General features: G+C 45.1%; 1 protein-coding gene across 4 annotated transcripts in view; it reads right to left on the reverse strand.

Moving 5' to 3' along the window:
• The window catches only part of kmt2e (lysine (K)-specific methyltransferase 2E), a 28049-nt gene extending 15171 nt beyond the window's left edge, over positions 1-12878 (reverse strand). For 2 of the 4 annotated variants that reach the window (XM_018680931.2, XM_018680929.2), the window contains exons 1-2: positions 12255-12878; positions 2820-3004 (exon numbers count right to left, since the gene is read on the reverse strand). In XM_018680931.2, coding sequence (XP_018536447.1) covers positions 2820-2890 — 71 coding nt within the window. In that variant the 5' untranslated portion in view covers positions 2891-3004; positions 12255-12878. The remainder of the gene's footprint in view (positions 1-2819; positions 3005-12254) is intronic. The other 2 variants (XM_018680932.2, XM_018680930.2) reach the window with 1 other exon arrangement.
• Between the last annotated feature and the right edge of the window lie 2111 nt (positions 12879-14989).

Below are 14989 nucleotides of genomic sequence, written 5' to 3' on the forward strand. Positions count from 1 at the left end.
GAACAGGCCATGCAGCATTTCTGCTGATGTAATGCTGTTCAGCTCTGCTTACAATGTGACTCCATAACTGACATATTTTGAAAACCTCATTCAGAAAAGAAGAAAAGCACAGCGAAAAGACCAAACCTCATTAGCAGACAGATGATAACCAAGTAGCTGGAGCAAGTATTAATGACATTAGTGAGGCTTTAAATAAAAGCAACACATTACTCCCTCCGTCCCTCCTTTTCCTTCCTTCCTTCCTCTCCTGTCTAAACTCCTTTTTAAGTAAGTCCCAAGGTAAAGTGGTGATACGGTACCTGCGTGAGCACTTCTCAGGCCTTTTGCTCTTGTTGCATGCCGTAAGAGCACTGTGCAACACTTCCTGTGTGTATTGCCGCTCAAGTATTTTCACTGTCAAAGTGAAAACGTAAGTGTATGCATGAGATCTGGAGGCGGACCTAGGGTTAAGGTGTGTGTGTGTGGTGTGTGTGTGTGTGTGTGTTTGTGTGTACACAACAGATTAACTGCCACAGAGAAATATTTGTCTTAATGTTTAAGTGTGTAGAGAGAGTCTGGCTTAAAAGGTGGAGGGAAAATTTGAAAAAATAAAATACTCAGAGTGTGTGATAGGCACTCAGTAATGTTCTCCAATTAATCATTAACCAGACCAAAGTCTACAGTTTACAATACATGGATTTAAGATGTGGTTGAGACACAGCATTCAGCAGCCAAATGAGGGATTTTTTACTAGGTCAAAGAGATTTCATGGGAATTGGGCATTTCCACTCTTTCAGTTTGACCTGCCAGTGAATCAGCGAGAGCGACAGAGACAGAAAGGACACACAACACATAGGCAGTGACAGTCAAAAGCAAACAAGTGAGCCAGCCTGTTCAGCGGGAAGGAAGTAAGCATGTCTGAATGTATGTGTGCATAGCTGGAGGGTTCATATCATTCACATCTCCACTCCTGTGAAGTGGAAAGGAGGGACTAGAGAGTCAGACTACACATCAAGTGGGAGGGCTGCAGACATGCAGTCAGTCATGGTCATGCTCCAACACAAACATCTATGGCCTGTGTCATACACATGAAAAGATGAGTGCGAGAAAGAAGGTGGGATGAAAATTTAAAGTGGCAGCTAGGTATGTACTATTTTTAGGTCATACATGTCAGGTATTAAAGGAAGGAGCAGATGTCATTTAAAATGCAAACACCTGCTGAGAGAGGGTGAAAAGGCAGAGTGGACGAGCGTGGAGAATGGAGATCAACAGCAGGAGAGAAAAAGAGCAGCACTGAACAGCCAGAGGCAACGCCTTCACTCCTAAAGAGCTCCTACTCGCTTCCATGGTAACATTACGTATTCTGTCTGCGTGTGCGCGCACGCTAGGCTCTGTGTGTCATTGTGGACACACACACACACACTGCATTAGCCAACAGCTGGTCACGCTGCTGCAGACTTCAGGGGGATGTGGAAAGGACGTGACGCTGTTTCTCTGGTGAGTAGCCAGCCCCGCTCTTCCAGACTCGGCTGGCGCACTCACAATACTCCAAAGGGCTGTGTGCGTATGTGCGTGTCCAACTACGCTCTGTCCCTCTGGTCTGGAGGGGACCTGCGCAGCAGCAGGTGGAAGCCCCTTTCAAGCTTGTTATCTGCTTTTGAATAAATCTGCAGCAGGCGATCAGACGCAGAGTGTGGACGGACAAAGAGTGAGCGAGGGAGTCAAGGCGAGGGGGTTTACTCCTGCCCCCGGTGGCAGCAGAGCTCCATAGGGGGGGTGGGGGGTGGGACTGTTTAAGACGCCATATCTATGTGAGGGCCACCTGTCACTCAGGCCAGTGACCATGGTAACAGGCCCTGCGCAGTGCAGAGGGGAGGGAGGGGAGCGAGGTGCAGATACCATGGTAACACAAGCTGTCACGGCAACAGCTCTGATGAAGGCAGAGGGGAGGGCTCTCCCTCTTTTAAAGAGACAGGAGCCCCTCCGTAAGTTGATGACGTGTGTTATTCTTAAGTCATACGAGAACCTCTTGCTTCATTTATTTGACCAGAAAAAGCCACGGCAATGTCCTTGACAAGACTATAGGAAAAAAAGAGGAGGGGCAATAGGAGGCTTGTTGCCATGGTTCCATGCACCATTTCTGCTTCACTGACTGAATGCAGTGTACACATGTGCAAATATCAAGCTAGAGCATTAGAAAGGGATCAAGGAGAATTGCGTTGTGCTTCTGTTTTCCTCACACAGTTAGTGTTCACATACATCTACATTGTGGGCTTACAGCCCGTTTCATATGGACAGATGTAGTTAATAGCTGAACACTGAGAATGTCTATGTGATGAGCAATGGCTGAGTGCAAGTATAATCAATGGCAAGACAGTACTGTCCATTAGAGCAGGCACTGGAGGGGCCCTGCTTCCACAGACTGCAAATTCCTTTCCCATTAACGGTAACTTTGTAAACGTGAGAGAGGAAGATCTATGTAGAAAGAGAGAATTGAATCAAGCCACACAGAAAGGCAAAGGATGACAGAGCTTCAGCCTCAGCCATTATAGAGGGCATGTTGGGGCATATACAAAGGAGAGGGGGACAGGGGGAAATCATATTACATCAAATAAGAGTGTTGAGTGCATTTGAACACCACCAAAGCGAGGTGAGAGATGAGAACAGAGGCAGGGAGAAGGTGAAAGGTTTTAGAGAGATGAGAGAGAAAAAAAAGAAGAAACTGAGAATCAAGTCTCAGAGAGGACGAGGGCCAAAGATCGTACATAAGAATGAATTGGGGGGGGGGGCATAAAAGGTGCGAACAGTGAACGCTTGTTGTGTTTGCCGTTGTTACTCACTCTGAGCCCGCAGCCATGTCCAGGTATGAGGTGTCTGCTGTGTCCACCCCTACTGGGATGACTATGCTCATGACGTTCTCTGCTGATCAGTTCTTGTCCTACTGAGTCCAGAGAATGGGAGTCCAAAACACTGAGGCATGCCAGCCACAGCAGTCATTGCAGACATCTAAGTGCATCCACAAGGCCTAAACATGTAGTAGGAGATGAGAGGAAAAAGTAGACAATAGAGAGAAGGAACAAAGAAAATCAGTTAGTATTGAGTGGCAGCATCAATGCTAATATAAATTTATGATCACTTCAACAATGTGTCATTTCTTTCATTCCAAGAACAAAGCACTTGCAAGGCTGCAGTGTCTATCAAACCCGAAATTACAAATCATAGTGAAAATGGGGTATTTCCAGTACATGTTAATGCATGATTCATACTTTCAGACCAAGCGCTGGGGTTTGACAGGGAAGTGCTTGACAGGAATTTCCCCTCTGACAAAGCTGAGGTGGTAACATGATGAAAATCGAGAGGATACCATATTGTAAGATGAGGCCTGAGCTGCTGCTGCGAACTGCGCTAAAGCGACCTCTACACACGATCTGTCAGTAAATGCAGAGGGCTGCACTGTAAGAAAGCTCCCACAAAGGGGAGCAAGAGAACACAGAGCAGCCAGCCGCCATGAAAGGAGGCAGGAAAAAACGCACACAGAACAAAACACACAGAGGCCATTTTTCCCCCTTCAACTGGGGAGGACTGCTCTACTCTGAGCACTCACACACATTCTCATCCTGGTAAAAGACACACACAAAAAAAACTTTAACAGTGTAATTGCACGTCCACACATTTTCTTGACAGGAAGACCTTTGTTTTTGTCACTGCTACAGTTAGCATTTTAAGCAGTGCACATGGAAAAGCCTGCTGTATGATCAAGCCATCAATGATTAATTACATTAGGTGTCATGCAATGAATGTAGAGTCCTTTTGATCCCAAAGTAGGGGGGGGGTTGATTAGATTAATAAATTATACACTGGAAATAGTATTGATGGGAATATTAAGCCATGTATTTGTGTCTGATGTGAATCCAGACGCGAGCATATGTGTCAGTGTGGCTGCCCCTGATACAGAGAGCTCTGTTGATAAGCGGGATTAGTGGGAGGGACAGATGCCGAGACAAAATAGGCTGGAGGTCACACCTCCGCCTGTTCATGCACACTGGGGCCAAACAAAGGCTCAGATCTCAGCTCAGGGTATAGATGGGAGAGGGGTTACAAAGCAGGGATATGTCAAGTATCGAGTAAGGGCATACTCCACACACTTACCAAGCAACAACATACCGTCACACCAAAACCTGTCTCTGCATGCCTGTGAGTCGTCAGCCCGTTTAGGCCTAAACACGTCCTGTGCACTTGCACAAATGCACGTCTTCATACATGTATTGTCTCTCTCTAGGAAAGCTGTATTTCATTACCAGCTGTCAGCCCTGACTGTACTGCTTCTGTCAAGGAAATTCTCATAGCTCACAGGGAGGAAATCATTTTTTTAAATAGTAAAACAGCAATTAAGAGTAATTTCAGTTATTAATTCACCCAAATGAACTATCTGAGCCAGCAGGAGTGATGAGAGGCTCACAGACATGACAGCTGTCAGCTCCAGGCCTAATTAATAGGAGGAAGAAGACCCCTGTGAGCCTGTGTGTCAGCCAAGGCTACTGATGGGATCACTTTCCAAATTCTCTTCTGATTCTGTGAGCGCTGACTGGTTCAAACAGCACTGCTATATCACAGACAGGGGCATTTCATGATGGAAGCTGATGTAACCAGAACACTCTTTCAACAAGGATAGGGCAGTTTGCCAAAAAACACTGAAATGACAAACTCCCCCACTCCTTTGTATTATCTGAGAGGCCCAGTATACTTTAGCACTGGTAAACAGCTTCCCTCCAAAGCAGCAGTGTGTCCCCTTGTCCACTAGGTTTGTCTCCACTTCATCCAGGGAATCCTGCTGTCACTACTGAGGAATGCACACACAAAAGCTCACGTTCACACAGATACCCCTCCACACACACACACACACTAAACAGACAGATAACCCCTCACCCCTGTCCTCTCAAACATTCCTCTGTAAGGAGGCTCTCAGAGCAGTGTGCAAACATACTTGTGCTGCACTGCAGCCAGACACAGTCAAGTCTGACAAAAGGCGAGTGGGAAAAAGAAAAACAAGTACAGTACAGCAGCATTCCTGACTAAATCTGAGCTGCACTGTGACTGCCTCTGCCTGCTCCTCCTACTTCCTCTCAGAGATCCGTCCATCACCCCAGAGAAACGCAGCCAAAGAAAGGAAAAAAAGAAAAAAAACATCACCCCCCCCACCCCTTCCTGTGCTCAGTCACCCCGCCCAGCCGGATTTCTCTCCCTCGTCTGTGCACTTCCTAAATAAACCTGAGACAGTAACGCAGAGCGCAGGGGAAGGGGAGTGTCGCAGACACAGTTCCTAATTACAAGGAGGCTGGGAAGACCATTTAAAGCCACCTTTGGCCAAATCCTCCGCTGTTATGGAAACACATGAGAGGAGCGAGGGGTGGGGATAACGGGGAACATGCACAGGGGAGGGTGAGTAGAGAAGGGACATACACAGAGGACGACATGTAGCGAAAGTGAATAATAGCAAAAAATGAGCCACGGGGTGGAAGTGGTTATGGTTTGCAACGCGTCTCTTTGCTGTAAAGCTGTTCACCTTTCATGTGCGCTCTGAACAGATTTCCTCGCGCTGTAGGGAGCTTTAGAAATCATCCACAGCCCCTCCATTTCAGAGGGCAGCGGGGTGGGGGAGGTGTACATGGGGTCTGTCTGACAGTGACGCTACACAGCCTAAACCTGGGTGGACTCTGGGTGGCGGAGTGGAGCACATAGCGTAACCCAGTCTCTCCTTTCTCCTCCTTCCCTCCCTCAGTGAGGGGACACAGTCACGTCATTGTGTGGGGAATAACTATCCTTTTAAGACAGAACCGCACTGAAGTCAGTGAGGGAAAACCCACACCATCACACTCAAACCATGCCACTACAGACAACAGCTTCTCTCTCTCCTCAGTTTATTACCACTGCTCTATGTGTAACAGTGTTTTCATTCTTGTTTTCGCAGCCAAGTCTCGGCAGATTATGTTTTTCGATAAGTAGGAGGAGCAAGAGAAAATGAGGGATTCCAACCAAATCCCACAGCCCCCCTGCCAAGCTGATGTGACTTCACACCATCCTCATTCCTGGCTGCAATGACTCAGCTCATAAACAAACGGATAAAACAAACTCATACAAATACAGTCATATTCACAGGAAGCATGACCCAGATGGAATGTAGGCCTGGCCCTCTTTTTCATGGTGCCCACAGTGGGACACATTGCATCTGCCCTGTCCTTCATAAATCAGTGTGCCCATGGCTGCCAGCGCTCCCTGTGCACTGGAGCACTGAAGGTGAAGTGATACATCAATACAGCAGGTGATATGGATTTGAGCGTCCACACAAGCAATTTTTTGTGACCATGATAGGAAATGTGTTGTTGCTTGTGCAAACCAGTACCTCGTCAGATTATAAAGGCCAGCCCACTCAGAAGTCAGATGATGCTGCAGTGTTCACGTCCCCTAACTAGCAACTAGTAAACAATAAAGGCTGAGGGCCAGCAGTGCAGCAGGCTGATGGAGAGACAGAGGATGTCTTCATGGTTATGTTACATGATAATGGAGCTGCCATTTAAGAGCGTGTCACAACAGGCTTAGTACCTGCCACATGGGATTGTTTTGTCACTTGAAGCATATACATGGTTGCGTTGTTGGAAAATTGCATGATGCAGTAAGATGTGAGACAAATAATCACAGATAAATAAAAAAGAAAAACAGTGTCCTCTGTGCTCTGTTTTAACAGCCAGGGAGTGTGTGAGTTAAAGTCAGTAGGAACGGGTCTGGCAGCAAAGCTGGGGCAGCCCTCCTGTAGTCTGAGTAATGTCTGTTCAGGGAGAACCCCTAGGGCACAATCTCTCCATCTCCCTCTCACTCCTGTCTACAGAGTAACACATCCCGGCCATGTATGGTCAAGGGCGGGTTCTTTTTTAACATTTGTACATTAGACAGGTGTGCGTTACATCACAGTAACCACCTCCCTTCATGCTACATCTTTATCCGTGCTTGTTAAGGGGGATATGATTTTGTCCTCTGTACTCTGAGGCCTTTCCTGATAACCAGAGAGTGACAAGCAGGCACATATGCAGCTGGCAGCTAATTACAGCATTTGGGGAATGCAATGTGCAGCTAACTAAAATGTGAGCTATGCCTGGGTCCATGTGTGAGCAGAGAAAATGGGGAGAGGCTACTCAACATCTACAGGCCAAAACAGTAAAAGCCACTCAGGCCCCATTACAGCAGTGTTTGATGATCAATTTCATGCCTGGACCGCAGTGCTGTTACATCACCAACATCGATGGCACATCCCCTCTTTATTTGGCCTATCCTGCCTTGTGCCGCTACCCATGAATGCTACTGTAACACAGGAACAGCAACAGGAAGAGGGTTAGGGAGGTGTAGCAGGGCTGTGGCCTCAGAAGCCGCAGCCCTAAAGCCACCTGTCGGGGAGGCAGCTTGCTAGTTTAAAGAGGGATCTGTTACGGCCCAGCTAGCAGCACAAAAACAGGTCACCTGAGCCCTGGCTTCTCGCCCCAGCTGGGATGCCATGTGACTGTGCTGGGCCCCAGAGCCAGGCAGCTTTGTCTCTGGGTCTCTAAGGGTCTGGGTACCACACAAGTGAGACCACTGGAGACCAGACCACAGCCACATAGCTTAGCCACCCCTGTGATGAGGTGTGTATCTGCAGAGACTCACACTTCACCTACACAGAGGTGCTACTGTTTAAGGGATGAGAGTTTATTGTCTGGAGACAGGGAACAGCACATAAACAAGGGGAGCTCTTCCAAGTACAGGAAGAGTTGTCAAAGAGAAAGCTGATGCGTCTGTGGCCTTCATCTGCCCTATCAATATGTCAATACACCAATAAACATCCTATACACTCGCTTGACTTCTTTGTTGTCTTCCTCTCTCTGCTGACTGCACTGACAAAAGTAATAGTTTTGTGCTCAGCGTGTGGCTTTTTGATGATATGTGCCTGAAAGTCTGTCAAGGGGCTAGGATGAGAGGAAAGGTGTGTCATCTGAGACTGTCATGCCTCCCTGCTGCCTAGCAGAGTGCCCTGTCCCTATGGCAGAGGGGGAGTGGCAGCTCACCTCCCGTCACCATCTCTGTCAACACAGCAAGCAAACACACACTTTGCTGCACAAGGAAACCAGGCACATATACAGCAGGTCAGGTATTTAACATTGTCAGCTCCATTATTATGTAGACATAAGAAAAAAAAAGAAGTGAGTATCAGGGCAGAGGCCTCTGTTCCTATACAAGAAAGAAAGAGATGGCTTGGGACTTTATGTATTAAGAAGCAGAGACTTATGAAGCACAGCAGGGCCATTTTACTCATCTAGTAGTATAAAACCCTTCTCAGAAGAGAGGACCCTTTGCCACTTAATATCCACAGGCAGCTGAAATTCATTATGAAGAACCTGACCCTCAATGGACAGAAGCTGTACAAACCATTCAGAGGTTTAATGATGTTTAGGATATGAATAATGATACAGAGGCTTTAAACTGACCCTGTTTTGCCTGCCTATCTCACATGGCATGCAGGCGTTTGGAGGCCTGTATCATGCTTTACTACTGCAACTAACACATCCTCTAGTCAAACAAGCACCTTTGTGTGATACATCTATACACAACAACACACTCACAAAACAGCTACACAGCTGTTTACAATCATGTAAATCACATTTATGTTGTTGATAGTGTGGACTGTAATCTACGCTTACAGGAGGAAGTCTCAGTATATGCATCTAATGCCTCCGTGCACTTAAGCAGTTGAGAAAATTTCCTACTTTTCAGTCAACTGCCATCAAAATTATCAGGAGGAAAAGAGGAAAAAATTGCTTCTTGGCAACAGTCATGAACAGACATTTGAGCTCTACAAAGTGCCAAAGTTTGTCCCATGGGGCGATGTAGAGGAAAGGACAGCTGTGCCACACCGTCACAGGACTTTGTGAGAGCTCATGAGCTTAAAACTCTATCCTGAAAACTAGTTTCAGCTTCCATCCGTACATATTTTCATTTCTAATATGTTAATCATAGGTAGTACTATATTTAAAATACAATCTAATGTAACAAACCGCCGCAACAGAAATGGTAAAACTGAGCCTATGTGGGGTATATTCATGGCCTACAGCATTAATAAACATTAAATTTTAAACATATCCTATCATATGAGATTGTGCTGAGAACATCTACAAGAGTAGGACCTGGCATGATCTGTTTTTGTTTTGTTTGTTTTTTGTTTTTTTTTTACTATTATGGGCTAAGATATCTGCAACCGTGGGTTATTGGATTACCTTGGAAAGTATAAATATCAGATCAAAACACTGACTGGGACATCCCTAGCATTTTATACTATCTAATAAAATAGATATGCCATGTTGGTGTGAAAGCAGGGCTATTTCTTATCTCTTATGTGATTCAACTCACTCAGTCTTGATGTAAGGTGAATTAAATATCCAACTGGCTTGAATGTGTTCAAATACACACTCACAACAAACATCAAACTAGCGTCTTTAATTGATATTTAAATTTAAATAACTAATTATTATCCATGATAACTACTACCTACTCACAACCCCCCATGGTTTCAATGAAACACTGAGCCTTTCTGTCACACAAGAGGGGATAAACAGAAAACACAGAGAAGGAAATGCAAACCATGGGAGTGGGGGACAAACTACTTAATACCGTTAACTTAGTAAAGATGATTCCAGGCAGGTGATATGTGACTGAGGAGTAATTCTGCAATTGATTTATTTTGACAAAGAGTTGTGTTCCTGTGCCTTAATATAACTTACTTCATGATGATAAAAAGCATATCAACGAGCTCTTATATTATATCTTATATTTTCCAATTTTACGTACTTATTGTATAATTTTCCCAGACAATAAGCCCCATGTCCCTTCATCCAACATTACAACACGAAACACAAGCAATAGCATAAGCCGTGACGCACGTTACAGGGCTACTGTGTTATTCGTTTTGGGAATACGCACAACAGCATCAATGATTATAACTATGACGAGTAAAAAGCGCAGTATTACTGAGGCACGGTCCAGATTGTTGAACGGTATTGTTATGCCTAACCTAAAATAAAAATCATGTGTTGTGTAGTTGCTTCCCAGTGAGTATGTCGGCGCTGCAGTCAGTCCTGCCGATAGGGGTGTGGAGGGTACAACGTTGCTATTATGTTACCACAACACCCTGGTGCTGTCGCCATTTTCATAGCGCTTTTCTCAGGACGGCGAGACAATCGTGTAGCCAGGGGAGCCTCGCCATGGGAAGAAAATCCCCAAGAATGCATTCAATCGCCTCTTTCATACACTCTACCCTAAGTATCACTCTGTCGGTACAGTCTCTGTGTTGTTACCATTAGGGTTTTTTGTGAATTCGTCGAAAGCAGAGCCAGTAAGCTAATCGGCTAGCAATTATGGCCAGCAATGGCCTCTCGAAATGTAGCAGGCTAGATGGTATTGGTATTCGTTGCAGTGAAACAACCGAAGCACGCCTTAACTTTGATTTTAGGAGTGTTCAACAGAAGGTGAAAGCAGCAATGTTTAACACAGTGATACTCGAAATCTATCCATTTTAGGGCGTGAATAAAGGCCAAAAATAACCGTGGACAGCAACGTACAAGGCTAGCGGTAACCAACGGAAGCTAACGTTGTAATGCGTAGAGGGTTAAAGTTAGCAGGGTAAGCTAGCACCGACACGAAAGAAGCGGATTAATACTTGGCTCGTCACAGACAGGAAAGAGCGACAACATCAGCGCCCAGAGATAACTGCTCGGGGCAAACCAAAGCCGATTGCACGTTCATACGGTAATTTGTATGAGGTCAGGTAAAACAACCAAATGCGACAATACAGTTCAGCATGGCTCGGGTTGCCAATCGAGATGGAGTTACAAATTGTATGACTGGGGCGAGATGCCCAAATGGAACATCCCCTCCCCCACGCTTGCAGCATTTGAACCCAATACACCCTGAATCTAAATTAAGTGATCGCGAAATGTACTTCTAAGTCCGATTATAACAAAATAGCCACCGTCGTTTCCTCGTTTGACATTGGATCTATTCCTGATTTCATCTTGCCATAGCTGCGATTCTATAAAAGCTCAGCAGCCTATGAGATTACTGCGCAATGTAGCTCGGCATTTAAGTTATTTTAACAGCTGGCCTTGCTTTGAGTTGACTCGAGCATAATAGACTAAACACCTTTATATATCTGTGTACATGCATGTAAAAGCTCATTGTTCTCTAGCTTTGAACAGTGGCATTGTATAGATTTCGCTGAACGGAAATAATGTCCCATGCTCTAGGTGAGCAGGACGGGAGCCACCACGACAAATTCAAGTTTGTAACTAAAGCTAAATTTACGGTTTTCACGCTGGGTGACAGTGTTGCAAACATAAGGTTTCAAAAATATCTGTCTCGTTTGCTAAAAGCTGCAGTGGCAAGGACCTTAGCTAATGTACAGTAAATTGATTAGTTGGAAATAAAGCGGGTAGCGTTATATTAAGAGGTCACATTATTTACACTAAAACGGATGAAACCGTGCGCAATATTGCCCGCAGTGTCACTGTGTCAAACTAAACATCAAGTGAGTCCTCCTCTAGCTCTAGTTATATTCAGTCAACGCGCGAATAATGTAAATATGTCGTATTTTTGAGGACAAGTTCACTGCTGGTAATGTTAACTGTTGTTGACTGAGTCTGCTCTAGCGAAAACGTTACACGTTAGGCTGTGGGACAGACATTAATCTAATTGCAGCGTTTTCGTTGTACGTTACCGATAGCGTCAATGTGTAATTAGTGTTAAGGTTGATTTAACTACATGGCAAACTGACAATTTCAATCTTAAAATAATATCTGCCCGATAACTTTATATGACGTCTCGTGTATTGCCACAGTATACCGAAAAGTCAGAGCCCTGTTCAGTCTGTGTCAAGCTAATTTGAGCTAGTAGCATGCGCTAGCTAGCAAGTGGTCTCTTGGCGTTACGCTCTCCAACTTGACACTTACATTAGAAACTTACGTCATCTAGTTAGCGGTTTTCAAGTTTTGATTAAGGTAAATATGAACGAAAAGGGACTTAACACCTTCAGATCCTGAACTGTGTTGATCAGCTAGCTAGCAAGCTAAACTCAGCTGATACTACAACTACGTTAGCCAGCATCAGCATGATGTGCCTAGCCAGCTAACTAAAGCCAACAATAGCCTTCCAGGTCGGATTTGTGCTCACCCTACAACTAACACTTAATGCACTTTACTTACCGTTTTATGTCCACTCTGGAGGATCTGAATAGCGAATAAGGGGACCTGGGTAAGACCCCCGTCGCTTTCCACACAGCTTCCACAACCAAAACAATACTTCTGTCCACACACTGCGGATCCCTAGCAAAGCTTTAAAATGTTTGTATTTAAGCGTGTCCTTTACAGAGTCCTTTCCTGTGAAAATCCCTTGCCTCTTGTTCTACGCGGGGACCCAAATTTAGACAAGAAATCAACTCGAAACCGTTAAAACTGTGCCTTAGTCAACGGCGACTTTTAGAAATTAGATCCCCTCAGACCAGTCTCTTTTCCCTTTGCAAAAATGGCGGCCCTGCCAGGACTACCGAGACTCCGCCTCCCCCACGAGCCCCCCTCCCTCCCCATCACTAAACCCGAGCTCCGCCTCCACACACTGCGGGGCTACACTCCCGATTTCACAGGGGCGTCGCGGCCGCGCATACACGCGCGCTCATGACTGCGATTCCTCAAGTCTTTGCTATTTCTGTCGGTGACGCTCTGGATTGAACTTGTGCAGCACTGTTGAAACATGCTCGTAATAAAGATAATTAGCAGGGAAAAAACGGACTCAGTCACTCCAATTATTATATGTTTCTGATTATTCAACTTGCTGAAGTCATAATACAGCTGGTTTGACTCTTATTTTCTTAAAAATGTTTGCTATCAAACTGATCGCAGTTTATTGTGCAATCCACAGCCAACACAGTGTGGTGTGCTGGTTTCTCTAATGTTCGTGCTATCTCCATGATCTTATGAAAGTGAAGTCAGCTGTGGGAATGTTCTTATCAGGAGGTTTTGTTTAAACTGATGTTGTTTCCCCTTCTGTTTCCTCTCCTTCCTCTCGGGGTGAAAGGGGGTAAGATACAATCTCAGCTCATTAATGGGTATTTTGTCTCAACACGTACTTTCATGGCCAGTACAGGCCAGTCCAGATTTTTCATCACTGTCACAAGAATGCTTGTTGTGACATTCGCATAAGTTTTCAAAACCTAAACGTTTTACCACTGGCATGGCTGAAAAGGAGCATCTAAATCCTCTACCCAACGCAGTAGGAGGCAACCAAGCTGTTATGTAACCCCTTACACAAGAGTAGTGTTTTGTATATTGAGCTGATGTTAGGAAGGGATATCCTATGAAACACTGACCAACAAGATTTAATCATGGACAAGGGAAACAGACCATACAGGAGAACATTCAGAGGGATGTGGCATTATTGAGGAAATCATATACACTGAACTTCAAATCAAAGTCTCAAAAGCTCACTTTACTCACATTTCAGGCTTGTAAAAATTTGATTTCACACTCACACTCAACTTCTGAGATTTTTCTTACAAAAACCAGAGTGTAAAATGTCATTTATTTTGTGGAGAATGATTTTTTTTTTTTTTTTAATTTTCTGTAATCATCATTGCCTATGGTGGTTGCAATTTACAACCCTTTTGACTTAACACCCATATCACTGAACGTAAGACGAGACGTGTTTGACACCGGAAAAAATAAATAATTCTTTTTTTTCCCGACAGCATTATTTTTGTGGCGACTGTCCTCTCTCCAGAAATATGCCTGTAGAAATCCCTTTGACATCATATGTAGAGGGGATGTTCTCATCGTTTCCATCTCTTGACCCTCCCCCACCCTGAACCGCATCCCCCCGCGCATGCGCACTCTGACAGGACCGCTGCAACTGTCGGGCGCACGGGCAGCCAGGTTGTTTGAAATAAACTTGGGGGGAGGACGGAGGTGAAAGTCGGGCCGATCGAGCCTCCCTCACCCGCTCTGAAAACGGAAGTGTTCGTAAGCGGCTGTGGAGGATGCGGCGATCGAACAGTCCTTGTCGATTTTTTTTTCGGAGAGGATAACAATTTATTTATGAACGTTGTGCCCATCGGGTTTTCGATCTGAAGACGATCTGGCCTCTTTTATGATAAGATTATGGCGCACAGCTGGTGGGGGATCAATAATTGTGCAAAAGCAGTTGATGAAAATCGGTCATTTTTGAGAAATGGTTGGTTTCTGATGACATCATGCAGCTAGTATTTGTGGGCGGGCTCTGAGCTGTGAGGGGAGAGGGGCGCAACCGGAGAGCAACTGCGACCAGGCGCCATTAGGTAACAATGTAACATTAGTGTGTGTGCAGTCTTTCCAACAGGTTTTACTCTGAGTGAAATCTAGTTTAAGTCGAGGTAACAGTGTACGTGTCGTGCATGAAGTGGAGAACGGACTACCCGCGTCGGGCCATAAACGACGACTTTCTTTCGTCGAAAGAATTGGTTACGGCTCGTCGACTGGGAACAAGATGGCGTCGTGGATTTTTTTTCTGTTAGTGCACGGGTCGAGCACTCATGGGCGGCGGCGCCGTGCGCGTTCTCGTCAGACTGTTATTATTTCCTGTTTTTATTTAATTCATAGCCACAGCTGCTAACACAGAACGTGACAGGAGTGCACATGATTTTACATTTGTTTGTGGTACTGCCCAACAAAACCACAGTTTGCCATGGAAATATGACGTGACCCCTGGAAAGAAAACTCTTTGGGTACTTTAAAATTTGATTATCTTGGTATATCTCAGTTACATAAGCACCTAATTTTCCTCTGCCACTTTTTACACCGACATTGAAACAAGATGAAAGATAAACTCTCATTTTTAACACAAAAACAGTAGTTACAACACATCCGGGTGAGTTAATCCCTCATCAGCTGTTTGGCTTTTGAGCCCATCT

Source organism: Lates calcarifer, linkage group LG18, assembly GCF_001640805.2.
Source record: "Lates calcarifer isolate ASB-BC8 linkage group LG18, TLL_Latcal_v3, whole genome shotgun sequence".
In the NCBI taxonomy this organism is placed as follows: domain Eukaryota; kingdom Metazoa; phylum Chordata; class Actinopteri; family Centropomidae; genus Lates; species Lates calcarifer.